The sequence below is a fragment of the Dipodomys spectabilis genome, unplaced genomic scaffold, assembly GCF_019054845.1.
Source record: "Dipodomys spectabilis isolate Male_0828 unplaced genomic scaffold, ASM1905484v1 ptg000126l, whole genome shotgun sequence".
Taxonomy (NCBI): domain Eukaryota; kingdom Metazoa; phylum Chordata; class Mammalia; order Rodentia; family Heteromyidae; genus Dipodomys; species Dipodomys spectabilis.
In genome coordinates, this window is record NW_024870803.1 from 2,108,658 (window position 1) to 2,134,628 (window position 25,971).

General features: G+C 40.8%; 1 protein-coding gene across 8 annotated transcripts in view; it reads right to left on the bottom strand.

Moving 5' to 3' along the window:
* Positions 1-22,176, bottom strand: part of Qki (QKI, KH domain containing RNA binding) — a 124,580-nt gene extending 102,404 nt beyond the window's left edge. For 3 of the 8 annotated variants that reach the window (XM_042689723.1, XM_042689722.1, XM_042689724.1), the window contains exon 1: positions 21,937-22,168. In XM_042689723.1, the coding sequence (XP_042545657.1) occupies positions 21,937-22,078 (142 nt within the window). In that variant the 5' untranslated portion in view covers positions 22,079-22,168. Of the gene's footprint in view, positions 1-21,936 lie in introns of all 8 variants that reach the window. The other 5 variants (XM_042689726.1, XM_042689729.1, XR_006148893.1 and 2 more) reach the window with 4 other exon arrangements.
* Positions 22,177-25,971: the final 3,795 nt, after the last annotated feature.

The following is a 25,971-nucleotide window of genomic DNA, read 5'->3' on the forward strand; positions in this document are numbered from 1 at the left end:
TGCTGTAGCCACAATTATTTCTTACCTAATCTAATGCAACTTACCTGACTCCTTTCTATCCTTACTTGCTCTATTTTCAACCCTCCAAAATAAGCCAGCTAAAATTTGTGAGAACTGTCAATATCCCCCATTCAAAACCCTGTAAAGGCCAGGCACCAGTGGCTCATGCTTGTAATCCTAGTCACTCAGGAGGCTGAGATCTGAGGATCATGCTTCAAAGCCAACCCCAACAGGAAAGTCCATCAAACTCTTATTTCTAATTAACCACCAGAAAACCAGAAGTGACCCTGTGGCTCAAAGTGGCAGAGCACTAGCCTCAAGCAAAAAAACTCAGGAACAGCACCCAAACCTTGAGTTCAAGCTCCAGGATGGGGAGAAAATCAACAACAAACACCTCTAAGGGAGCTGTGCACTTCAACATTTTGATCTGTGGTTTAAACTTTTAAATTTTATTTTGAAAGCCCAACAAGTTTGTGTTTATGAGTTTTATCAATATTTACCAATACAGAAATTCAAACTGAATTTTTACACAATGAACTCATGACGTTACAAACTCCCCATATATACAGTTGAAAGACAATGTATTTCCCAACAAAATGAAAAAAAAAATGCTCTTTACTTATCTTCTGGCAAATTTCTGTTAAATGTGTGCCTTGGGACAGACAGATTCTCTTACCACACACAGCACTTGCATGGGAGTGACAGTGAAGACAGGATATAACTTCTAATGATCACAAAGATGGTTTGACTTCATCCATTGCCTGAAAGAAGGCACAGAACAACTCGAAGAGCGAGCTACTACTCTGATGAATTCTCATCAGGTTGAGAAGAAAGCCCAGACCTTCACAAAGATCTAACTCTCCCCAACCACAACTTTTCTGACTTATTCTTCTAACTATCTAACCCTAATGCCCATTCACAGCTACAGCTACAAGCTACAGGAATAGAAGAATGTGCTGGTCCTCCTCTTGGAGAGCTGTTCCTTAAAGCAGCATGGGCTCCTACTGTTACCTCCTTCTAATCTGTGTCAATGTCAATTCCTCAAGATTCACCCAGATCTACTTAATATCACAATTTGTCCCAATCCATTATTACTCTTCTAATCTGTATCTTATTCAACTTATTCCCACAACTATAAGTGCTTAATATACTGTATCACATATTTGTGTATTGCTTACTGCCTGTTCCCCCCAAATGTAAATGGAGTGGAATTACAGCATTGCTTTTGCTTTATTTCCCAGTTACATCCCCTCTGAATAAACTGTTATTAGGACTATTAGCACAAAAACATATAAAGCTACAAAACATTCTAATAATTTCACGTCAGCATCAATAGGATATTTGGTTGACAACTCTACTAGCTTGCTCTCCTTCCTTTTAAAGTAACATAATGCACTACTTTTCTTAAAAATATTCATAAGAAAAATGCTGCTCCTACAAATCAATATTGGACCCCAAGAACTGTTACGACTAATTGCTCAAGTTTTTTTTCATTAGCCTATATTTGCAGTCAACACAGCCCTGATCAATACTCTACCCAAATATTTAGTAGAGATGTTCAGAATATAATGAAATAAATGCCTCTTAATTTCCTTAATATCTAGGACATACAGACTATAACTAAAATGGAAGTAGCCTGAATAAAATATCACCTAAATATTTTCACCCAGTGTTCTAATAATCAATAGTCCTGAGAGTACACTAGTATGTATCAGTATATTGACAGAATCAGGCAAAACTCCAAGGATACAGGAATAATCAAATACAGACAGGAGCCCTGCTCCATCGGAACTAAGTGAGCAAAAACCAACAGATGAAGCAAACTAATGGCTTCTTGAAGAAGTGCCTCAACATACGTGTTTCTTCATGTAAAGTAGGAAAGGGGAACCTGTTTTCTACCAGCAGCCATTTATATATTCATATCATACAAAATTATTAATATAGGTAGTTAGACCAGGGCAGCTGACAAAAAGCTCTATGAGAAAACATTGTTAAGCTAACTGAAAAATAATTAAATAAAGTCTGAACTCTGGCTTTATTCAGATGCTACAATGTGAAAAACAAGACTCAAAACGCTTAAACTCTCATTTTAATAATTATAATGGAAAGGAAAATGGAAGTGGGAAAAAGATGCATTAGCTATCTACTTGATAACACAATATTATACTGATGGATCTAATGTAAGAAAAGAGGCTTATCAGATAAGCTTCTGTTAACCTCTGGTACATTTTATCCCAAGATTTGGGATAAACTAAAAGCTCAACTAAAAGTTTGGGGAAACTAAAAGCTCTAGTTTTCTGACTTCTAATCTCATCTCTGTATGAGACTGGCATGCATTACATATGTATACGCACATTCGTATTTATATTTTGGAAGTACTAGGGTTTGAACTCAAGAGCCTTGGGCTTTGGCTAAGCAGGTCCTCTACCAGCACTAACCCTTGCTTTTTGCTAGCTATTTTGAGATAGGCTCTCACCACTTGCCCAAGCCCAGACTTTTGATAGTGATCTGCCAAGAGAAACCAGGTAACAGATGCAAGCCACCATATTCAGCCACCTCTAACTAAAGAATCATCTCAAGGACTTTCCTGGCCAGCTTCTCACATACCTTAGGATGATAAGCATATGCCACCACACCAAGCTATTGATTGAGAAAGGGGTCTCATGAACTTTTCTTCCTGAGCTGACCTCAAACTGAGATCCTCCCATTCCCAGCTTTCCAAGTAGCTAGGATTACAGCTTGGGTCAGGCCATCAGGACTGATTATTAAGTAATGCTGATGATTTTCCAGGCCAGTAGTTCAGTTTTCCTGGATCATGATCCTTTTTTTTTTTTTTTTGGGGGGGGGGGGGGTGGGCCTGAACTCTGGGCCTGGGCACTGTCCCTCAGCTCTTCAGCTCAAGGCTAGTGCTCTACCACTTGAGCCACAGCGTCAGTTTTGGCTTTTTCTGCTTATGTGGTGCTGAGGAATCGAACTGAGGGTCTCATGCATGTAAGCCAAACACTCTACCACTGAGCCATCTTCCTAGCCTGATACTTTCTTTTATATTCAAGATAGTGGTTGAACAATGAATAGTTGTGTATGTCAGAGTAGTCACATACTATGATTTAGACAAGTTACCATTCAAATTAGCCTAAGTTCCTTGAAAAATATAGGAAAATTTCACAGTAAAAAGTTCCATTAAAGATGTAAAATAACTAAGTGCCACTAGCTCACATATATAACCCTAGCTACTCAGGAGGCTGAGATCATGGTTTGGAGGCAGCCCAGGCAGATAAATCCAAGAGTCTCATCCAGTTAACCAGGAAAAAAGCAAAAACTGGAAGTGTGCCTCATGTGGCACAGCACCAGACATAAATAAAAAAGCCTAGAGTGCAAGGCCCTGAGTTCCAGCCTTAATACTGTCACATAACACACACCTATCAAAAAAAAAAAAAAGAATTAACAGTGGAAACTCCTAAAACAGTTTTCTTCTAAATAATGGAGTGGTGGCATACAATCTCTCAAAACCAGGAAATTCACAGGCTCCAAAGCTATTAGTTGTCACCATTAGTAAAAGGTAAGCAGCCCATTTAAATGTAACCAGACTAAAAAAGTAACCCATTTTAAGTACATACTAAATGGAATAAGTCTTGAGAGAAACTAAATAATGTATTTCTTACATTCTGAATATCCAGTGCTTTCTTTTTTCTTGTGAAAAGATTGTCACTGTCAAATAAAGCCAGCCATTTACACAATCAAAGCTTCTTTATAGATGTACTCACAGTCACTACAAATAACTAGTTGTGGTATACAGAAAGGATAAAGCAATAGCCTCTCCAAGTCAGTTTTCCTCTTAACAATCACAAGTTAGGTAAAATTTTACTCTCTAAAAATTCACAAAATAAATGGCATCATAACTGTAAATATAATCTGTGATGAAGGAGAGAAAATAATAGGGAAAAGCAAAGTGTTTTTTGTGGTTTTTTGGGGGGAGGGGGCCCGGTCGTAGGCCCTGAACTCTGGGCCTGGGCGCTGTCCCTCAGCTCTTCAGCTCAAGGCTAGCGCTCTACCACTTGAGCCATAGTGCCACTTCCGGCTTTTTTCTTTTGTTTATGTGGTGCTGAGGAATCGAACCCAGGGCCTCATGCATGCAAGGCAAGCACTCTACCACTGAGCCACCTTCCCAGCCAAGCAAAATGTTTTATTAAAACAAAAAACTTTCAGTCTACTTCAGTTCCTTCATCCATAAAATATATTCCCAATTCAAAGGACTGCTATAAAGATTTCAAAAGATTATAAACTCAAGTATGGTGATATGAATAGTACATACATCTATGCATTCATATGAATCAAGAAGTACATATATGAAGCCGTATACAATACTATATTCTATATAAATAACATTATATTCTGATAAATAGCTCTGAAAGACAAGACAGGTTATCTAAAGTGTTTTAAGCTTTGGAATATTTGCATCTACATAATGAGACTATCTTGAAGACAGGACCAAATCTGAAAAGAAATTCATTTATCTTTTATATATATTTGGGGGGAGGGAGTACTGGATGAAGAGGGTTGAACTCAGGGCCTGATACTTGCTTGGCTGGCACTGGATCATTTCAGCTACATGCCTCCCAGCCTCATATACTCTTGATACAAACAACCTGAAACTTAATTACAATGAGATCCATGGATAGAGGGTTCCAAGGAGACTGTTACTGAAAAAAAAAAAATCAGTAAATGCTCAGGATTCATAGAGTGCAGTACTGCTTAATTCACTGTTCTCATAATGCCACCTAAAGACATTCTACCTTTCCACAAATGCAACTTTTAACTTTTTACTTTGGTTTGGGGCACTTAGCTTTTGGAAGGTATATTTCTGCAAAAGGGTGGGGATGCGGACGATGCAATGATTTAAGCAGACCTGACAGACGACCTGGGACTAAGTGTGAGTTACTCCACACCATTGGAGCTGTTGTGCAACCCAGAATTTAAGCTCTTTGTCTCTGAAATTTCTTCTGGAATTATTACTGATTAATGACTTCCCTTGGTCAACAACAAGATGATCAAGTATCTCCTTCACAGGATGAAGGAGTTAACAATATAGTGCTACAGAATACCAAGATAAAGAGTTCAATACTCTGAACAGATATGGTGGGTCATAAGTTAGGCTACTCATAATACAAGTTTCACCATTCTGTGTTGAAGTTTTACAATATACAGTTTAAATGCAAATAAAACAAAGACTATATTTTAGTAATTATTATTTAAAATTGGAGTATTCTAACTCTTAAGACTGCAGTTCCTCATAAACATGTAGGAAATGTAAAATACATGGCAAATGCCTCAAAATATAGTAAATGGTTTTCAATTCATTAAGATATCATACACTGAAATATTAAAAGCAGTGTTTTAAATATTTAATAAAATAAAAAAAGTCCTAAAGTCTTTATGTATATTGCTTAAGAAATTTTAAACTACCTAATGGCTTTTAGGAATATTCAAGTGTCATTCATCTGAACTAAGCAGGCCAAGCAAAATACTCTTCTGATTCCTATGTTCTTCTCAATGTCGAAATGGGTGGATAAATTTAAAGCCTGTTCTCTCAAGAGTTGCTTTATAGGCAATTTTCTCCCAGTATCAAGGTCTAAAATTTCCATTTGGCTGCCAGTTTGCGATTAAATTCATCACCTTTATTATAAAAATGTGCTTTACTCCATGGCCTGCTGCACAAGAACTGTAAGAAAAACATTTTTCACTGCTAAAGGCAAAATCATTCTAAGCAACCACCACATTCACTTTAGACACTGGCTTTTTCAACCTGATGAAGCAGCCTATAGGTTCCTGGGAAAACTGTGACAACAGTGTAGCCCATACAAATTGAGTTCTATAGAAATGCCATGCTTTACATTTGGGATAAAGCTGACCATATTTCCATTTATTTATTTATTTTGTAGTGCTAAGGACTGAACCCAGAGCCTTGCTCTATTTTGGAGACTATATGCCCAGCCCTTAAAATTCCTTATGTGAAGATTCATTATTATTTTGAGTAAATCTCAAACTGAAAATCCGTATACAGAGCGTATTTCTGAAGTTCAATATAAAGACAATAATTTTAAGTATCAGAAAAAATTAAGTTCCCACCTTTTACTCCATTATGTTCAAGTTCAGTTTGCTTCATAGTTTAACTTTCACCATCTGGGCAAATAGTCAATGGTCAAAGGTAGGTTTGCATCACATTTCTAACTGACTTTAGTTTCCTAATAAGTCACAATATAAAGAGGAAAAAAATCTGAAAGTATTTCCGAAATAATGACATGAAAGCTAAGATATTTAAAGTAGTATATACTCATTTGTGAAATTTAATATTGTAAAGATTATCTATATAATTAACTTTTAACAAACTTGGCCAGTAAATCAAATATTAGAATCTTGTAAATAAACTTGGTGTATTTTTTCCTTTGTAAAAATGCACAGGAAAGAAAATCAGAACTAAATCTCACATTATGTTAAGCATGTACGTAATAAGAGAATTTATCATATTGTGTAATATGTGAACCTAGAAGAAATGTTCCATCTTTCTACTAGAAAATAAGGTGGCACTTTCCACTTTAAGCTGAGCATGCTTCTGTGAACAGCAGTTAAGTCTCAATACTTTCCTGTTTTCATTTTTCTCTCCATTCCATGGGCTATGTCTTACTTATCTTTTTGTATCCACAGCATCCAATATGGTGCTGGATTTTTTAAAAGGGAAAAACAAAAAACAAACACCGTTGGAAAGTGCTTATTGAATCAGAACAGTTTAGTTTGCTAAACTATGTAAGTTACAATCCATTTAACCAATGAATATTAATTTACAAGGAGTATTGTTAATAAGACATAAAAATACTAGATTGGATCACAAGTACTACTGAGAGACAAAACTGGGAAACTTTCAGTTTAGTTCTCTCTCTATATATATATGTATACGCACATGATCTATTTCATAACAAGTAGCTTAGTAATGAAAAAATTTTAGTCATGCTATCTTGGCTCAAGTAGTTAGAACACACTCGTTGATAATTAGTCATAATAACATTAACAATCAAGTAGACTCATTTCATAACACCAAAAATTTCCAATTTAGAATCCCCTTGCTACTGTATTTTCATTCTTTTCCCTTTCTCAAGCTCCAAGTCACCTTCAAGGTAAAATTATAAGATAATTTATAACTTTAATATTCAAATTTGGTGAACTTACACACACCTTTACTCACCAGGTAACAAAACAGCTATGTCACTATGATATATTCTGACATTCAACTAATATACTTCAATTGAAACAAAAAAAATGAAAACCAAGTTTCATTCATATAAAAACTACATGTGAAAAATAATGAACTAGTATGCCCAATCAAATGGCTCAAACTTGTGATCCCAGCTACCAGGAGAGACCCTATGAGCAAAAAAATAAATTTTAAAGCACAAAGGCACAACAACTGGGGAAAACTGTAGGGAATTTGTATAGCAATCCCTTACTACTGCCAGAAGAAAAATTAAGAAAAAAAAAAAAAGATTATCCTGCCCCTTACCACCATATAAAATAATTCCATTTCCTAAACTTTGATTTTTCTAATTCTGATCTGTGTTCCCTAATTCTTATTCTTCCATCAAATTCATTTACCTATCATTTCCCCTTTTCACATTTTATTACAATTTTTCAAAGAAAAAAGCAACAAAGTATTTTTAGACACCTTTCAACCATCTCAAAATTTAAATAAGCTTACTGTCTCTAAAAAGCACAAAACTATATAGAACATGTATAAATATTAGTCAAGCAATGTTGGAGAACTGAAATTAAATAGTCTTATTTAATTTTATATTTTGTCAGTACCAGGGTTTGAATTTATATGTTTGTTCAGCTTGCTTGCTAGGCTGGTGCTCTACTACATAATCCAAGCCTCTAGACCAGCTTTTTTGCCGGTTATTTTAAAGATGGAGATTCTTGAACTTTTCCACTTAGCTGGCTTTGAACTGAGATCCTCTAAATCTCAGCTTCCTGAGTAACTAGGAATAGACACCAAGAAATTTTCTAATACTTTTATATTATTCTAGGGCAAATGACCTAGATCTACCAAAAAAAAATAAAAAAACAAAATGGAGGAAATTAGCAGCCCTTGTAACAAAATACTCAAAATTCTTTATATTGTATAAAATATAAACAGTGAAAAACACTTTGCAAATCTGAAATGAACCACACATCTGAACTTATATACAAAGTGTTGGAAAATGCTAAGAGACTACCATGAACCCAGAAGAATCTCTTGTTTTTATTTAGTTTAACATCGTTTAATGATCATGACTGTACAATAGATGCTTAATTTTATTACTTTGAGAAAAAAGTGTATTTCAAGCAATGAAACAGAACTGAAAATGATTGAGACTACTTACATCAAAGGGTAGCCAACTATAGAAATGATCTAGTCATGATGTAATTCTCCTTAGAGATCAGACCCAAGGGTGCTCTTCCTTGCTGGTATCACACAGAGATAGTATTACCAAAAAGTCAATTTACCTACCATTCTTGAATCTAGCAATACCAAAATCATGTCTCCATACTTTGAGATTGGTGAACTGCATTTACATATAAAAATAACAGATGGTACTGAGATTGTTAAGATTCTTTCCAGCTTTGAAATCTAAGGACTGGAATTTCCTCTGGTCAAAGACAATTTTGGGAGAGGGTAGGAAGAGGCATCCCAAAGATTAAATCCAGAGCCTTGTGATACTAAAACAGCACTCCATTGAGCTTCTTTTTTTCTTTTCACAAAAATACATTCAGGTTTCCAAGTAAAGTGCTAATTTACTATCTCTTCTTGTACTTCCCTTTCAGAAAGACTACTATACAAACTATAAAGATCATCAAAACCTCATTTAATATGATTGCATAATTGCTGTACAACCAAGGGAAAACAGGACCTAAAAAGAAAAAAGAACATCTGAAAAATAAATGAGAAAAACAGTAGCAGCAAGTTATCTATCATGCTTAATATGCCACACTATAATTTAACCCTCATAAAACTAAAGACAAGAAAAACTCCACTAAACACATGATGAAAAGGAAGGAAGGGAACTGAGAGTGATGTCTCTTGCTATCCTAATATAAAGCTCCAGACAATTAAAAGTGTCCCCCTACCCCGAAACTTATTTACTTCACTATTTAGACTCCTTTTGTATCCAAGACACTGTTTTATGTTAAGATCACACACCTTTTCCTTTTCTCCACTAAAGTCCTATGTCCTTGGAAGGTCAAGTGAAATTTTATTACTTCTCCAGAAACATTTCATTACCCAAACTAAAGCACCCGCTTTTAGCACCTTCAATACACCTTTACATTACTTTTCATACCATTTTCTCATCAATCTTAAGGAACAAATCTAAAGCTTTGTTGTAGACCTCACAATATACCATTATCTACTTTAAACAGAATAAAAAATTTCTACTATTAAATCACTAAACTAATATTGAAATAGATATCTTCAGCAAGATTTAGAAATTATACACTATATCATAAAAGTCCATTACTTTTTGTTTTGCAATGCAAAATAACAGTTTGGTATTCATAAGTGCCAATCACAATATTTGGTAAGGTAGGACTTTCTGAAAACTAACGTAATAAATTCTGAAAACATTTGCTATTGTCAAAATACATAGTTTCTAAAAAACAAAGTAGTATGTTCAAAAGAAATTTAACTCTTGTACACTTGGAGAACATGGAATATCACCATGAAAACTGAAATGATTTCAGGATACAAAATCCTATGAATAGCAATGGGAAATACAACATTATTCTTTAAAAAAAAGAATGAAAAAGAAAAAAAAGGATAATAATATGGAAAGAACCCAATTTTCTAACGACTAATATAAGTTTAAAAAATAGAAAAAAATTTTACCTAATTCCGAATTATGCAAGGTTTTCACTTTTTAGTTGATACAATTAAGTTTTTCTTAAAAGGAAGAAAATTTTATGAGAACAAATGTTTCTAATACATGATTACCAGAAAGAAAACAGAGAAGATTCTCAGAGGCTCACAAACTAAGAAATAATCTTTAAAGTGACTGAAGGAATAATAGTTGCTCAGATTAAAGGAACCTCTCTAGCCAAGTGCCTTGGCAGTTTATAATTTAAATCTACCAATTATTAGTAAAAGCACTATTTCCAAATCATATATAAGAAATGAGTGTTTCTTCAACACTTGCACAGCATATTTTACAACTATATATATAGATATGCACATATCTATATATATATTCACCTAACTAAACTGACAAGAATGCCATAAAGGCTATAAACTAGAATAATAAAATGAGATAAGATTATCTTTGTACCACTGATAACTTTTTATTACTACAATAAACCAAGATCCTTAAAAGAACTTTCTTTTTCAACTAAACATATAATACTAAACTGACACACACTTTTTTCTGACTCACATTACTAAGCAGGCATCACCTCCTTATAGATTTTTAAACTGCAGATAATGTATAAGTAAGCTTCTTAATGTATATATATTACATAATCCCTTGCAACAACCTTTCAAACAATGAAGCTATGAAAGCAGACAATACCAAGTACTCTGGAAAATAGCTCTAATCAAACTGAAATCCTAAACCAGTTATATTTAATGTAGTTAGCATACTAACATATGGTTTCTTAAAAAGCCAAATTCTTAAAAAAAAAAAAAAAAAAATCACAACTCATTCACATGCCACCCTAAATATTAAACTCAATAACTGCTGTTCGTCCTACTCCTGAGCAAGTATTCCCTTATAATTTAAAGGATAAGAATTTTCTATGCTGGCAAGTTATTTCTCAACACATTTTAATCACTAAAAGCTCTCTTTTGTGTACTAATATCTCCATCTGCTGGAACATAAGTTCTTTACTATTAAAGATTCTTAAGTGCTGGAAAGCTCAGCTCTGTGCTAGAGTACTTGTCTAGCATTCACAAGCACGTGGGTTCCAGCCTTAGGACAAGAAAAAGAAAAGAAAACTCTTAAAGACAAAAACTTTATAATAGAGATTTTTGCAACTTACAATTTTAAAACCTGATTTCTACCCAGTTTTATCTATCTTGAAGACCTGTCTTGTTTTCATAGTATTACTCAGAACAATTCAAATAATTAAATTTTTTGCATGATACTCCTACCCTTCATAGGTAAGATCCAAAGTATTTGCTTGAAGAGAGCAACACGTCCCTTTCCTCTAAGGTAAGTATCTTTGGGAGGCATGCCACCATGAGACACACCCCTCCCACTTAAAAATAGAGACCTGTACTCCCCCTTCTAGGTCTATTGGATATAACAAAGAAGAACTTAGCTAGTAATGACACATTAAAAGGACAAAATAAAGCTTAGTAAAAAGTAACAAAAGAAAGTATACATGGAGTAAGAAAAAAGGGTTGAATACCCTAACAATTAGAATGAGTCACTATACATATCATTTGTAACAGGTCTAAAACAGGCAAGATAGTTTTAATCATACTAATTAGTAGAATTTTAATAGTGTCTTCTCTATATTGTACAAATAAAGCAAGTACTTGTGGCAGTATCAAGAACATTAGTGTTGGCTAATAAAAAAAGATATGATGCTAAGCAAAAATGAACTCCAAGACAAGAACATGAGGTTTTCTTTGTTGTTTTTAATGTACTATGTGATTTCTTGTTTCTTTTGTGTGTATGTTTCTTCCCCACTATGGCTTATCCCCTACTGTCACTGTATTTGATTTTGGTACCCTGGGTATATATTTATCTGAACTAGGGAAGGGGAACAAAATGGCGGGATAAAGGACAAGAGGGGAACCAATGCAACAGCGATACACATAAAATAGTATGTTGGAAATGATCTGTACAACTGAGGGGAAGGGGATTAGAGGGGGAGGGAAAGTGGAAGGAAAATGAGGGAGTAACAAGTATGTCAAGAAATGTACTCACTACCCTTACTTATGTTACTGTAACCCCTCTGTACATTACCTTGACAATAAGATTTAAAAAAAATAAAAAAAAGATACAATTATAACCCAGTCAGGTGCTGGTGGCTCACACCAGTAATCCTACCTACTAATATATGAAAATCACAGTTCCGAAGCCAGGCCAACAGGGAAATCTGTGCGATTCTTATCACCAATTAACCACCAAAATGCCAGAAGTGGCTCTGTGGAGAGGTAGAATGCAAGTGTCCTGGCCCTAAGTTCATGCCTCAGAACTGTCTGATGTGTGCATGTAAGCATATGCACATGCAAAGATAATAATTACCAAATTAACAATTTTGAAATTGAATTAAGAAGATAAACGTGAACTCATGACTTTTAAAATCAATTACTGTCCTAGCTCTGTCCACAGCAAATGGTTTGAAAATAGCCTACACTCAACCTAAATAAAGTATCTTAGCACCTGTGAGTCTAGCACTAGGCCAGACAAGAGTCCTGGAGAAACACCCACTCAGGCTGCATGGCAAGACAGGCAGGCAAGGGAGCTGGGGTAGCACATGTAGGAGCACACAACCCCAGCCCAGAAAGAAAGATTTAAAACACAAAGGAAATAGTTTGAGTATCACTGGTCAAAACTGTGTTGACTTAAACATCAAAAATAATTCATGCAGTTTATTTAAGTCCAGTCTATGAAATCCATCTCATAATAATAACCATGACGGATTAAGCATCACTGACTGCCATTGAGGGCAACTAGTTTATACTTTACTTTGGAAACCAAGATATGTAATAATAATAAGCATCTATCTGGCTTTCCCAGTAGGAACTATTTCCAAACAGTAAGGCTTTCCCTGAAGGTGAGAAGAAGCTCTATCTTTCAAAGAATGCCAAAATAATAACTGTAGAAAGAATGGAAGAATTAGGAAATTACTGTGTTTTAATCCAAGCAAAATTTAGCAACCTTTGAGATTATACTGTGTAAACACCAGGCAATCTAATACTATGGTTACTGTTCATTACCTCCTGGACCAATCATCTTAAAAAACACCCTAACATTACAATGTAACAAACAGTATATCATTAACTACCCCAGATACAAAGCTGAACTTCAGTAATGGTGGAACCAGTCTCTACCTCCAGATGTAAGTATACAATAGTACCTCTGATATACTCTTAAGGTGCTGTATTTCAACCCATTTCATCCTTTAAATCTTCCAAAGTACTAGATACACAGAACACGAAAGAATAATCTTTGAACAGAAAAGTCGTTTAAAAGAGAGATTTGATTTAAGCCAGGCACCAATGGCTCAAGCCTATAATCCTAGCTACTCCAGAGGCTGCGATTTAAGAATCACAATTCAAAGCCAGCCAGCCCGTAGGGAAGTAAAAGTCTGTAAGACTTGACCTTACAATGGAGGTAAGACCAGCTGTGGCTTAAGTGGTAGAGTTCTAACCTTTAGTGAAAAGCTAATGGACAAGGTCCAGCCCAGCCCCCTTTTCCCAAAGAGAAGATACTGACTTAAGATTCTGATTTGAGGAAATCAGTCAAGGAGATTTTGGATGCAACTATAGAAATCTAATTGACTGATTATGTACAGGACTTGCTCATTTTGTTCAACTAGTCACTGTATAGAAAAACACTAAAGAGACAGAAAAACAATGAATCTCTAATGTATTTTAAATAAATATAAATATAGGCAAATAAAAAGAACCAGATGTCAACTGGGGTAAAATTCTCAGAAAGCTTCATTGGTAGTTGGTAACATGTACACACTTAACTGCTGAGACTGGGTCAAACTTTTCCAAGTCAAAATAATTCAGTAATTCCTGACTCAGTCACCTAAAGCTACTTTATTCAATTCTCTTCAACTCTCACAGAAAGTTCAATTCTCCCTTAAGTGACCAAAAATTGTGCTCACTGCTACACAAACAAGCCCCACATATTCTCAACACTTCATGATAAATATACTTATAGGTAAGGTAGGGGAGAAGACCTATACATGTTTTGCATAGTTAAAAACACACTTTAAAAATCTCTTAAAACTTCAAGATACAGAAAGCTCAAAATGCAAACATTTCTGTTCATTATTAATTTTGGAAAACCTAAAAATATTATGAAACAACGGTACTGAAAGTGTCAACTCGGTGTACAGTGTATGTATTCCTATGTTTGAGACTTTAGTTTTATTCTCAGCACAGAAAGAAAAAAAATACTAATGGGCTAACCACATACAATTACAGTCACAATACCTTTACTGGTTTACCTTCAAAGAGTTCAATTATAAGATAACATTCCCTACACTTTTCAGTGAAACTGAAACCCCTGACAAGGCTTTAAGCCCACCATATCCCCACCCTAATGTAATCTTTCTATTCTCCACTTAATCCTTACCATTTCTCTCCATACTTTTGCCGTTCCACCTTCATATATAAACATTTTTTTTAAACAAGCCTTGCTGACACCATTACCCTTTTCTCTCTCCTGGACATTCCTCCACCTTCCTATTAATACTCAGATTCTACATCACAAGAAAACTGTACTAGTATTTCATCTCAATGCAACTTCTGAACTATCAATGCTACTAAACTCTTGCATTTAACAACCTGACAATCACATGAATAAAAGTACCTTTCTCTCCTTTAATCTCTCATTCTCTACAAGTTGCTCGTTTATTCAATTGTTCATCTTATCATAAAGAATCTACAAATACCGACAAATTAGATGCTGCTACTACCTCACAGAATAAGCAAATCTTGTGCACATGATACCTTCAAACCTCAGAATATTTGGATCTGAGGTTGAGAAGACAATTCCTTTTACTGGCTTGGGGTGTGGCTGGTGGCAAAGTGCTTGCCTGGCATGCATGAGGCCCTAGATTCAACCTCCATCACTAGAAAAAAATGAAAAATTCCATTTACTAAGCTCATGTTCACAAATAAAACTAATTAGTTTTATCTATGTGTCCATTTTAGCAGGTTCATGATTCTATAATCCATATTTTCTATAGATCTGTAGTCAATGTATTCAACGTTTCATGGATGGTCTCATCAGCATAGAATGAAAAGATGCACTCACTTTCACCTTTGGGCTCGTTCCTGCATGTGCACATACAAGCTTACTGAGTTAACCACTGACTACCAGCCACAGTAGTGGGAACACCAATTCAACAATAGTATTGCAGATAATTTTAGAATGTTTCTTTTCTTGGGTAGAAAATATTTCCTCTTTAAAAAAAAAATTATGTGCCTACTACTATGTAACAACAATTGTATCCGAGACATAACAATGGAACATAATCAACAAAGAGCCAACAAAGAGCTGTGGTTTATATTTAAGATTTTAATGTATCTGAAATCAGCACTCACCTTTTCAATACTAATATGAGGAACACAATGAGTGCATCACCTAGTGCAGCACCCATTTCCAGTCCTCAGGTCACTCTTCAGTTGCCCACCTGATAAATCACTAAGTTATTTGCCCTTCGCTGAATTAAAGCTGATGCGAGTGTTTATTCCTGACTTAAATCATTTGGCAATATGAAGCCTCTAATATTAAATCTTTCAGTCAGAAATACTGCTTCCTCTACAGGATTAAAAATAACAGAAATAAAAAAAGCTGCTAAATAGGCACTGAATTTGTGTGTACTATAGCATTTAAAGAACTTTGGTTACAAAGGAATTTAACTGAATGGGTTGAAAAGCCTCTAAAAACTGTCTGCATCTCACTTTTAGGCTCATACTCATTCAAATGAGTTTCTCTTTAACCATCTCAGAATACATACTTGAGCTCCAAAAAATAACATGTCACTGAAATTAGAAAAAAACCATGAACTTTTTCTTTATGTTTACAACCTAAGGCAACAGCTGACGTTTTGTGTTTTTTCAGCATCAGGGTTAATATTCTACGATTACAAAAGCACACCACAAAGCAATTCAAAAGGTGAAATTGAAATTTAGGGCACCATTCCACTCTGTTGCTACTCTGCCCTCTTCAGATTTCTACAGTTTCTCTATAGCGATGTAATGAAGAGACATGTCAAGTCTTGTTTCCAGGAAGCTCTGTACACCTTAGAGATAAACTCATGTTTTAAAAATTGTCATTTGGCACAAATGACAATCTGCTAGTTACAATTTATGGTCTTTTATTCATCCTGAACACACCAAAACTTTACTTGAGAGAGAGATATTTTTCCCATCTGCCATGCATTGTGTGTGTGTGTGTGTGTGTGTGTGTGTGTGTGTGTGTGTGTGTGTGTGTAAAATGAAACACCTATACATTGGCTTTTCTAAGTGAATGACAAAGGTTTACTTATTTAAGCTCATAAATATAAAAACTGTCAAGAACTGAGATAAGCATTGATACACTGATATATGTTGGTGTAAGAACTGGCTGGAAACTACTGCTTTAGTAAACTATTTCATCTAATTCTCATACATACCAAGAGTAATAAACTAAAATTAAGATTAAGCACATCTTGAGGGAAAGTACTGAAAACAGACTTCTTTGAAAGTCCATCTGAATAGAAAAAAAATGCCATTACTTTTTTCCTCTAAATGTCCAAGATTATATCACCTATTAAATGCTTAAATTCTTAAAAATATTAGACAATTCCTAGTGTCACTTCCATATTTGGGAGGTGTTCTTTGTTTTTTGTTGGTTGTGGGGCTTGAACCCAGGATCTGGGTGCTGCTCCTTACCTCCTCTTTTGCTTAAAGCTAGTGCTGTGGTTAATTAAGACTCTCATGGGAACTTTTCTGCCCTGACTAGCTTTGCACTTCAATCCTCAGATTTCAGCCTCCTGAGTAGCTAGGATTTCAGGCATGAGCTACTGGCACCAGGCCATATTTTCATTTTTTTTTTAAATTTACCTGCACACTCCAATTTTAGATATAAACATGTAAAGCACCAAAGTATGTGAATTCAATAAACATGTAAGTGTCCACATGCCAGACTCTTCAAGCTGGCACTTTCAAGGACCAAATTCTAACAAGAAACAAATGAGCTGAAAGTTGCACCTAACACATACTGTACTGACCATTATAAATTTAATATTTCACTTCTGTTAAATGAGAAATCTTACAAGGAAATCAAAAAATGGAGTTATTTTGAGCCCCCCCATAGCATACTAGTTTTTATAAGGTATATGCATTACCTAAAAGTTAACATTATAAGAAAAAAATAATTTTACTTGCACATTGAATTTGGGAGGAGGGAGTGTGAGCGGATGACGTGAAATAGGAATTCGAATCTTAGGTCTCACATCTGCTAGGCACTCATCTCTTGTCTCAATGTTGAATACAGAGGGGAGAAAGAACAGAAAAAGTAATGAAGTCTTGTCAACAATGTTAAAAAAATTGACACACTTCCAGTCATGACTTCCTCAGGTTAAGACCACTCTCCGGCCCCACCCTTTTGGCCAAAAAATGAACTCTCAAGAATATTTTCATAACAACTTACTAACAGCAGAAAGTTGTCTAGTGGGCATTTAACTTACTAATAAAAACCCCACAGTGTCACAGCATTTTCCATCTCTGACAGAGAAGCAATTTCTGCTTACAATTGCATCATCAAACAAGTAAGTTGTATTAGCTACACTCAGTTTCTTAAGTGAAATATAATGTAGTTTAAATACAATTATAAAAAGCTGCCCTATGACCACACTGAAATTCTCTTATAACCACAAATAAGCAAAAAACATACAAAAAACCTGACAACAATAACAAAAAAAAACTTGCATGTCTAAATATATATGCCTCAAAAAAGAGCATCTTAATCAAGCTTTAGTAAAGGTCAAGTAGTCAAAGCAAGGTTTATTTTATCTGATACTTCTTTTGCCATAGGAATCTATCCTCTCTAAAAGGGGAAAAAAAAAAAAAGACTATTTCTTGTGGAAAATCAATGAAGCATTAGCGACAGAACAGTGACACAATTAACAGAAATATAATGTAGGAGAATCATTCAAAAGTCAAATGTGAGCCAGAAGTGTAGCTCAGTGGTAAGGCACTTATTAGTAGCAAAGCCCTGGTTCTATCCCGGACCCTATACACGTATGAAAAAGTCAAAAGAACCTGTTTTAATTTTGTAATCTCAAAGCCACTTAAGAAAAGTGTTCATATAAAAAACACTGGTATACTCAACTGGGTGTGAAACTTTTACTATAAAGTATGTAAAGCAGAAGAAAAAGGAATCATCTTCCACTTATTCAGGTAGGCTTCCAAAGTCAGCCAAATGCTGAATCTACAGTGTGATACAAATGACCTGTTTCAGTTACAGGCATATAGAGAGCTGTGGCACTCCTAGAAAAGGCAGTAGAGAAAAAGATAACTTGTCACAAAGTTCTTGCTTCCTTATTAGCACACCTAATTCAAAAGATAAACCTTCCCTCTGAAAGAACAGATTAATGGGATTCCTCCAGAAGAAAAATCTATTTGTCACAGATATTGATTGCTGTCAACAAAGATTCTTTCTTCATACAAAAGATCTAAAATTTTTAAGAAACTATATAGTCGGAGTCCTCTCAACACCAATAGCCAGGCAAATTTTAAATAAAAGCTTTTCAGGACAAAGTTCCTATAAATACATAAATAAAGCAAGAAAACTGCGGGTAAGACACACCAAACAATAAATTCCTAAGAAGCAGAAAAAGGCATTAACATGGAAATGTATTATAGCAAATAAAGTTTTTAAAATGTTTCCTCATGTTTTAAGAGGAAAAATTTACTATCAAAAAAGGGCCTACAAAAAATATTCACAATAAAATCATTTAGACTTCACTTTCCCACAAACCATAATACATTTTTTAATTTTTCATTTTTGAATAAACAGCTTTCCCAGATTCCCTAAAAAAATAAAATAAAAACTCAAAATCTGATGTTAAACTACCTAATTTTTCCTTATTTGGGTCTTTTCAAATTTTTTTTCTTCACTTTTATAAAAACAATTTACATTTAATTTCTATTGTTCAAATGTCAGTTCTATGACAAAGGTCTTTTAAAAAAAAAAACCACAACAAAACAGTGTACTGTTTTAAAGTGGATTGTCTCAATGTACAGTTGAAAACTTTCTGAAGACAGAGTAGTCTAAAGACCCAGGTCTTAACCTGTCATGGTATTCAATATCAACTGAAATGTGTTCTTCATGTAGCTGCAAAACTCAAAATATATTCTCTTACTTCACTTAGTGTTAAACATACTTGGAGAGAAAGATGGGTACTGACTCCAAGCAAAAATTGAATAATGAAAGACCACCAAGATACAGACAAAAAGGTAATTTTTAACTTGACACAGAATGTGTTCCTTCTAAAGCTTCAAGTTTTAATCAAGTAGGAAAACACAACCAATTATTTTCCTAATTTTCTAACAATTCTCAAGCTGACTGGAAAATGTTTAAATATTTATTTCAAAAACATTTTAAACAAAGGGTGAACAAATGGAGCAGTGACACTCTCCAGACACTTATGTTGAAAATGAACAATACAACTTATAGAAGAAGGAGGGAAGAAACTGGAGAAAACGAGGGAAGAAGTGACTGTTCAAAAGGAAACGTACTCATTATCTGACTTATGTAACTGTAACCCTTTTGTACATTACCTTTATAATAAAAATAAATTTAAAAAGACTAAACTACAAAACCCTATTAAACTGATCAATCACTTAAGTAAAAAACTTAGTTTTTCTGAACTTGAAAAATAATTTTTCTGCCAAGCATTATGGACAAACAAAAATATTACTCCTAACCACAAACAGAAGTCATTAATTCGTTTTGGATAATGACCACAGGGGTAAAGCACAACTTGTTAAATACCGCAATTAAATCATCCAGAGAGAAAAAAAAGTGACATAACTAAGATACAGGATTTTTTTAACTCAAATTAAGTTTATAATAATGCTAACAATTACAGGAAGCAGCTTATTCCACACTAAAGAACAGCCCCTTGCACTGGTCTGATAAAAACAATCCAACTTCCTGGTCAGTATACTGCCCATCTCAAACATATTAGCTACCACAGCGAACTAATCTATGCATTAGAGAGCTGAAAAGACTAGAAGGAAGAACAGATCAAGGCAAGTTTTCTCTTTATGAAAAGGAGAAACAGTACTTGGAACGTTATCATCTTGACTCAGTGTTCCACATCTGAAATGCAAATTTCCAACCAAGGAGAAAATATACCTTTGTTAAAGATAATATCAAAAGATTAAAAACTGAAGTCAGAAGTTAGAAACTTTCCAGAAAATCAACTTCGACTGCAGATGGATATAAAAGCAAAAGTGAGATGCCTTTTACAACTAATCAAAGAAATTCAAATTGTTTAAAGCTTTTAGAAATAGCATCTATGTGGTTAAGAGTATTTCCAAACTTTTCAAAATATTCTCGTGTGCCGTTTGATTGAATTTAGCATTTTAATAATGCTGTAACAATAAACTGCAGCAAACATTTTTTTCACCCTAAATTATTCCTACTAAACTTTAACTTAATCAAAATAAGCCATGGAGAAAGTGTACTGTTTTCTATCCATAGACACATTCCTGGATCACAGATGAAATTGTCTCCATAAAATAAATTGCAACTAAAAATTTAGGTCAGATTATTGGGCAAGCTACACATTTTGTTAAACATTTCCACAATTAAAAACACAATAGCTGGCGCCCCTTAGCGCTCACATTTGGAAACACGCATTGAAGAGTTCTGGCTTCTTTTTTTTTTTTTTTTTTTTTTTTTTGACATTCCAGAAAGTTTTCTGCCTCCACAATCTTTCAAATGCCAACACAAATAGGAAAAGCGGAACCCTTAAAGGGGCAGCTCGAGTTTTCTCTGGAGCCGTGTAACACTAAACCACCCTGATCCCAGAGTGGGAACAACGCGAGCTCCGGCGGCGTCTTAGTGCGTGGACGAGGCGGCGGCCGCCGTTTTCTGCTCCAAAACTGTGCCCCCGGTTCGGGGCGAGGGCAGCTCCGGGTTCCTCGTGAGCCACTTTCTGCCAGGGAGAGACTTCCGGCCCTTTGTTCTCTCTGGCATGCCAACTCCGTGAGCGCGACCGGGAAAAGGTCTCCAAGCTCTTCTTGGCCACCTAGGACCCACGGCGTCTCCGACGGCTTCGCTCGGTGCGCGGGCGCCGGCCGGGCGGACGGGCGCCGTCCCGACTCCCTCTTCCCAAAGCACACATAGGGCTCCTCAGATCGGTTTTCCTCTCCCCGGGCTGCCCCGGAAAGTAGCGACTACTCCAGGCCGCAGCCGCGAAGGGGCTGCGCGGCGACCCGGGGCAGGCCGGGCGGGTGCGGGGCGGGGCGGGCCTCGGCCTCGGGCTCGGGCTCCCGGCCCAGCCCGCCGCGCCCGCCCGCCCGCCCGCCCCGGGCGCCTCGCAAACTTTCGCTCCGCTCCCTCCGGCCCCGACAAACTTCCCGCCGCCCCGCGCGCCGGCCCTCCCGCCCGGCGCGCCCCAACTCGGGCTCCGCTCCGGGCGGCGCTCGCCAGCCCCCACCCCCGAAAGTGAAGTTGGACTCCCGCGCCCCAGACAATAGGAGCGGGGAGGCGCCCGCGCCGCGCCGCGCCCGCACCACTTTCGGGCTCCTACGCAATTTCATTAAGTCCCGCGCGGCGTCGGCCGGCGCGGCCGGGCCCCCCGCGTCCCCCGGGCGGGGGGCCCGCGTCCCCGGGCGCGGAGGGCCGGAGGCCGGGCCGGGCCGCTCCGGCGCACAGGGAGGGACCGAGGGAGGGAGGGTCCGCGGCCCCGCCGCGCCGGGCCGCCCGCTCCGCCTCGGACCCCCAGGCCCGGCGAGGACCCCGCCGCCTCCCGCGCGCCCAACTTGGCGCCGGCGCGGGGTCCGCCCGCGGCCCGGCCCCCGCCCTCGCCCGCCGCCGCCGCCGCCGCCTTTGTGCGCCCGCCCGCCCGCCGGCCGGCCTCCCGGGGGCCCCGGGCGCGCGTCCCGCCGGCCTGACCTTCCCGCCGCCCCCCTGCCCCGGCGGCCGGGCCGGGCCGGCGCCTCACCTTCGTCCAGCAGCCGCTCGAGGTGGTTGAAGATCCCGCAGAAGTTGGGCAGGCTGCTCATGAGCTTCTTGTCGTTCATCAGCTGCATCAGGTAATCCGGGGTGGGCTTCGGCTTCTCCTTCGTTTCCATTTCCCCGACCATATTCCAGGCTCCGCCGCGCTCTCCGCCCGCCGCCGCCGCCGCCGCCGCCGCCGCCGGAGAGGAGGGAGGGGCGCGGGCGAGCCCCGGCCGCCGGCCGCTCGGGACGCCGCGTCCCGCTCCGCGCCGGCTCCCGCTCCGGCTCCCGCGCCGAGCCCCGGGGCGGCCGGCTCCGCGCGCCCGCCCGCCCCCCGCAGGCACTTTCCGCCCGGCCCGACGCGCCGCGGCCGCCGCTCCTCGGCCGCCCCTGGCGCGGCTCCCTCGCGAGGCCGGCGGCGGAGGCGGGACTCGGGCCGAGCGCGGCGCGGGCCGCTGCGCCGCGAGGAGCCGGGGGGCCGCTGGTCCGCTCCGCGCCGCCGCCTCGCCGGGCTCGGGTCTCTCCGGCCGGTGCCCGCCGCGGCGCTCCGCGCTCCGACTGCGCTCCTCCTCTTCCTCCCGCTCGCCTCCTCCTCACTCACTTGGCGGCGGAGTTCGCCTCAGTTCAGGCGGCGCTGCCGGCGGCGGCGGGGGAGGGGCGCCGGGCGGGGAGGGCCGGGGGCGGGCGCCGGGCGGGGCCGCGCAGGGCGGCCGTTACGGGGCCCGGCCGGCGCGCTCCCGCCCCCCGCCGCTCCGGGCCCTCCCCGCCCTGGTGCGCGGGCGGGACGGGCGGCCGGGGCCGGGGCGGGAGCGTGGCGGCGGCGCCGGGCGCGGGGGTCTCCGCCCTGCGGGGGCCTCGGGGTCGGGCGAGGGCGCCGGGCCGGCCTCACGGCGGCGGGCGGCGGGCGGGTCCGCGGCCGCCCCCGCACGCGGTTGCGGGAGCCGCGGGCGCGGTCGGGGAGGAATTCCGGCGGGACGCGCCGCCACGCGCGGCGCCCGCCGCCGCCCCGGCCTCGCTCGCCGCCCGTTACTAGTTGTCTCTCCCTCGGACCTCGGCCACCTTCCCGCTACCGTCCAGAGACAGAGGGGTTTCTTTTTTTTTAACGTCCTGTTGCTTCACGGGGGACTCGCGGGGTGGGCGTCACGTGGCCCGACACGTAGCCGTGAGGCCGACGGCGCGTGCGCGCGGCGAGGCCGGTGGCCACGCCCCCCGGGGGTCGCCCCGCCCCGTGGGCCGAGAGCGCGCGAGGGGGAGGGGAGGGGCGGGCCTGGCGCGCGCGCCTGCGCGGGGCCGGGGCTCGGAGGCGCGGGGCCGTGCGGGGCCTTTGCAGCCGCGGAGCCCTCGCTGCGCGGCCTGCACCGTCGGGTCCGCGGGGACGCGGGGCGTGCCCGAGCCCCGACTGCGGTGCGGTAGGCGGGGACGGACGGAGTCGGGCCGCCGTGGTGGACTCCCCGCGGGCTCGCGGGGGCGGCGCGCGTGACGTCGCTGGGTCCGGGCGGGCGGGCGGCGCCGGGAGCCCCGGGCCCCGCCGGGGAGCGGGGGGCAGCGCAGGGCGGCCCGGACCCCGGGGGGCGGGCAGGAGGGCGGGCCGGCCGCCCCCGTCAGGTTCCCGACGCGCCCGCCCGGGTGGTGGCGGCGTGGGCGCCCGCGCGCGACGCTGGTGGTCGCCGCCGGGTACCGAGCGGCCACCGCTTCCCACGCGGTGGCTCACGTGCCGCGTGCGCGGAGCTGGCGGCGGGAGGCCGAGCGGCCGCGCCCCGAGGAGGGTGGGGTGGAGGCCGGCGGCCTGGCCCCAGCGGAAGCCCGCGCGGGCGCACCGCCCCACCCCGGTCCCGCCTCGGCCCGGCCAGGCTCGGCCTGGGTGGGAACCGACGCCCCTTTCTGAGTTGGTTCCCTTCGCGCCCAGGGTACGCCAGTCCCCCGGCCTCCGGAGGAAACCCGCACCCAAAGCCAAGTAGAGAGCCGAAGCTGAGATTCGGAACCTCCCCTCCCCTCCCCGCCCGCCACGGGCCCTGGCTCACCAGGCAGACCCCCACTTGGCCCACGCCCTCATCCTGTGCCTTGTTTGCTTCAGGGGTTGTTACATGTTTTTGTTTGTTTTCCATTTTATCCTAACTATGGCCTCCCTGAGGCATAGAACCACGGCACCTACCACCGCACTGAGCTCACTGATTAAGACGGCACCTTGCTACTTTTTGCCGGGTCTGCCCTTGAACTACGATCCTCCTGATCGCTGGATTACAGGGAGTTGCACCACACCTGTGCTTTGCCTTTTTATCGAAACTGTCCAATAAACTCGTTGAACTTTGTAATAATGTTCCGCCATTCTGACCCCTAGGAAGTGCGTTTTGTAAGGCTTAACTACTTTTCCTAATCTAGTTGAAACTAATTCGAATGGAAGAACATTGTTAGGTTACATTATTGAGTGATTACTACTAGGTATCTTTCAATGTATAGATCACAGCTCTTCATAGTTATTCCATGATTTCTCTCTCCAGAGGGCAGGCCGGGGAAAGGGGGGAAATCTAAGGCCTGTGAGAATCCCGTGTGATTTGACCTCCGTATCTTGCTGACTGGGCTCTAGCTGCCTGAAATCCTTGACCCATCAAACGGCCAGGCATGCTGACCTGTTCCAAGCCATGTTTCCACACTCAGGCCTGCCTACACACACGAACCCTGCACCCCGCAGGATGCCCTTCCCCCGTTGGTCCCATTTCTTCCTCATGTCTGGACCCCTTGGGCTGCACCTGCCACCTACACTACGTTCCATCAGAACCAGAACTTGACTTTCTTCTTCTGTGAGTCACAACACATGATATGTGCATATGTGGTAGTGCATTACACACTTGCACTCATGTATGTTTTCCTGGAACCCTTTTCCACTTGCTGCTTTCATAGCATAGTCACACCAACATTTGGTACAGAGGTGAATAGCTGTACCTCAGAGGTACAGTGGCCATCCCACCTCAGCAGGAAGTAGCTGGCAGAGGCAGACCAGGTCTACCTAGGATGTCTTCCCCAAGCTCTACCATGCTGAAGCACAAGCTACCACATTTCCTACCTCAGCAATCAGGTTTGCATTGTAGTTGAAAATTGTAAGTGCAGAGTACAATAGAAAAGTTCTTAAGATGTGTGGCTTGCCTTCAAAAAGCTTACAATTTTTAAAATAAACATAGCCAGCCTTTTCCATTATTACATGTGAATTCTGCCCCACAGGCCATGAGGCCTGATACGTGAGGGAACAGGCAAGGATGCTTCTGTATGCTCATGCACTGCTCATAGCCAGCCTGCCTGTATTGATCATTTTTATAGCCCTGGAATGGTGTTATAAATATCCAAATGGCCCTTGGCAGAAGAAAAGTTCCCCTGATTGAAAATACGTATGGAGTGAGCTTCAACTTGAAGATCCTTGTAATAGCTTTTTCACTGTGAAAAATTATGTCATCTACTATGTTGACACTAAAATTGGTTCCACATTCTAAAGTCAGTAATTAACCAGGAGTGGAAATACATTTCTGTTCTCTTACATTTCATTGGCTCTATTTGCTTATTGCTGTTCTTGACATTTAAAATAGAAAATTACAGTATTCCAAACACTTCTGTCTTCATCACCATGGAGTTCCTGCAGCAACTAAAATGTTCCCTGAACTTAAGATTCAGTGCTTGATGGCTTTTGGTTCCAATGTTCTTTTTTAAATTCTTAATCCTTAAATTTCCCTGATAGGGAATTGTTTATAGTAATTGTTTATTGTCTTAATGGAGTTCTTGGGTATCCTTTTAAATTGTGAGATGGTTCATACAGTACTATTCAAACAAAAACAAAGTGACACATTTTAAGAAAGACCATCTTGGTTAGATACACTGAATGCCTGCTGTAGGACTGGGCTGGGTGTTAACTAATGAGTGCTAAGTAAAGCCTAAAGACAAAAGCTGCAAGGATGTGGGTGAGAGCCAGGTTCCCTCCTGGAACCCAGGGCAGGAGTGCCTTCCAAAGGAAGGTTTTGATCTCAAGGTTGGGAAGAGCTAGGGGAAGGCACTG